At 46.7% G+C, this 2,500-nt stretch overlaps 1 protein-coding gene and 1 long non-coding RNA gene across 2 annotated transcripts in view; one reads left to right on the top strand and one right to left on the bottom strand.

The window, feature by feature from the left end:
* The window catches only part of HOXC11 (homeobox C11), a 4,340-nt gene extending 2,784 nt beyond the window's left edge, over positions 1 to 1,556 (bottom strand). The window contains exon 1 of the mRNA XM_063957062.1: positions 677 to 1,556. Coding sequence (XP_063813132.1) covers positions 677 to 1,373 — 697 coding nt within the window. The 5' untranslated portion in view covers positions 1,374 to 1,556. The remainder of the gene's footprint in view (positions 1 to 676) is intronic.
* Positions 1,402 to 2,500, top strand: part of LOC135050627 (uncharacterized) — a 1,575-nt gene continuing 476 nt past the window's right edge. The window contains exons 1-2 of the long non-coding RNA XR_010241702.1: positions 1,402 to 1,554; positions 1,664 to 1,699. This is a non-coding gene — a long non-coding RNA (uncharacterized LOC135050627). The remainder of the gene's footprint in view (positions 1,555 to 1,663; positions 1,700 to 2,500) is intronic.

The raw sequence follows: 2,500 nt of genomic DNA, 5'->3' as shown, positions 1-2,500 counted from the left end.
CACAAGATATAGCTGTACACAGTGTGTGCTTAAAGCAGGGATGAGGGGGAGGATTTCTTTGTCCTTTTAATGAAGATAAAAAGAAGAATCTGTCCTGCTGTGCACAGTTCCCAATCTCCACGGTAAAATTGAGGATGATTACATGATTGGTCTACAGGGCACATAAGGAAGTATGAGGTACATCTTCCACATGTGTAAGACATAAGATTCTACGTGACTATGTATGAAGTGAGAGCACAGCAGGGAAGGACTGTGAAATGCAGGCACAGGAAACAGCCAAGGTTATTTTCTGCCCAATTGCCTTTCACCTCCAAAGCGCCCAAACAAAAACCGTCTTAAATGCCCCTCAAAGTTCATGATCAAAGTGAACGTTTAGCACGGAGCCTGCGATCTGAAGGGTAACATAGTCCCCAAATTGCAGCTCCATTAATACAATCTGTCTTCCTTTTCTCTCCCCTTATATAACAGTCTCCTCTCTTTCTCTCTCTCTCCCCCAAAGAGCTTTCCCATCGTAAACATCCCCCTCTCTTTGGAAGAAAGAGCTTTTGTAGGTTTAATAAAACCCTTTGAATGCTTATAAAACTCCACATAAAAATGTGACCGACAAAACACCGGCTAACCCCCCTGCGCCTGCCTGCTCCTGGCTGTCTGGCACATTGCGCACAGCTCTACCTACTGGAGTTGCTGCCTTTGCTGGGCTCCTTGTTGTTGACAGACGAGGATGAGGCGGAGGAGCCCGGGTTGGTATTTTCCTCCTCGTCTTCTGGGTCCAGCCCTTGGTCCCCTCCGGCTGGCAGAGCACTGGCTTGGGGGTCACTGTCCAGCTTGCCATCGCCCTTTGGCGCACAGTCCTCTGTCTGGTTCTCAGTCCCACAGTACGCATTGTCAAAGAAGCGATCAAATCCCTGTGGCAGCACTGTGTTTTTGCTCATGCTGGTGTAAAATCCTGTGGAGGGATGGTTGGCGCTGGGGTGATGATGGTGGTGGTGGTGGTGATGGTGGCTATACACGCTTTCGTTTTTCATTAGCATTTCGGTCATGCTGGAAGAAGGAGGGAGGCACTCTCTGTGCATCAGATCCTCAGCTGCAGGGTAGCAAGAGGCGTAATTGCTCCTAGGGTGCCATTTACTGGAGGGGTCTAGACCATAGGAGACCTCCCGCACTGGCTGGGAAAGGTTAGTGGAATAAGGGTAAGAGATCTGTCGAGAGGGGGCCTGGGGCAAGAAGGAGGACACAGTGGAGAATTCGGGGACATAATAGGTGCAGCTGGGGAGGTACAGGTTGGAAGTGCAGCCTGCCCGGTCTCCAAAGTCTGTGCTCCTCTCTTTGCGCGTTTGAGAACAAAAGTTGCTCAGGTTGACCGAGTTAAACATCTTTCTCCCTTTCTGGCTCTATAGATAGATGTTTTGGAGGCGATCTGCAGAGGGGGAAAAATTTGGGAAGGCAGGATGACGCGCTGTCCGTCTTAGTCTCTCCCCAGGAGCACGTGATGCCCTACTAGATATCGCCATATATCAGTCCCGAGCACTTAGAGGCGTAGGAGGGTTCACTTAGGTAAGATCTGAGAGAGGTTCAAAAACGATTGGTTTTCAAACACCGCAGAAACATTATGAAAATCAATTGCAGATTTGTATTCATTTTTTTCTCTCTCTCTCTCTTTTAGGCACTCCCCTTGTGTGCATTCAGAAGGAAAGGCAGTGTAAGGATCATTTCAGGGGGTGGCTGGGAGGGAGGGGGGGGGGGGGGGAGGGGGGGCTTTTGAAGTTTTCAATTTGGTCTCTGCTTTCTAGATTTTGCTCCCCTGTCACGGGGATTTGCACTCACTAGAAATAGGTCAAGTCTTATTTTTCCCACCTAATGTTTCAACTATGAGGGGGACACACTGCAATGCTTTTCTGGAGAGATCAAATGCAATTGCTGGGGGGCAGACAGGTTTTGGGGTCAGTAAATCTTTAAAGATTTGTAGAATTTAGCTTAACTGCAGAACTTCTGCATCTGTATATTATTCATCTTACATATAGTGGGGGTATTCTCAGAAAGAGAGAGAAAGAGAGAGTAATTAACATGTTTTATCCAATAACAACTTGCCTGCTTGTAGATATAGCTTTATGTCAGCTACAGGATAAATCAGCACACAGGAGGTATGGACCTTCAAATAAGCCAGGCTTAATATGACAAAATGCGGAGATTCAAAGTTCAGGCATACCTAGCATGAAGCCAGGGCAGCTCTTGTCCAGTCACATTACTCGGGCTTGTAAAATAGCAAAACGTTATTCAAAATTACTCTGACCACTCTGTGTGGTAAACTAAGGACACTGTGGGTCTGCCAGGTATCAAGGATGAAGAAGAAAGGCTTTTTATGAATGCTTAGAACGATTCATGGTTGTTTGCAATGCATTACCTGCTAGCTAACAATACAAAACCATCATAACATATGAAGTCCATTTTTATGGATGACCAGTACTGTGACCAGTACTGTGATAATGCTGACAGACATATT

Source organism: Pseudophryne corroboree, chromosome 2 (genome assembly GCF_028390025.1).
Source record: "Pseudophryne corroboree isolate aPseCor3 chromosome 2, aPseCor3.hap2, whole genome shotgun sequence".
In the NCBI taxonomy this organism is placed as follows: Eukaryota; Metazoa; Chordata; class Amphibia; order Anura; family Myobatrachidae; genus Pseudophryne; species Pseudophryne corroboree.
The sequence above is the reverse complement of the archived record's forward strand: the minus strand, read 5'-3'. Positions and strand labels throughout refer to the sequence as shown.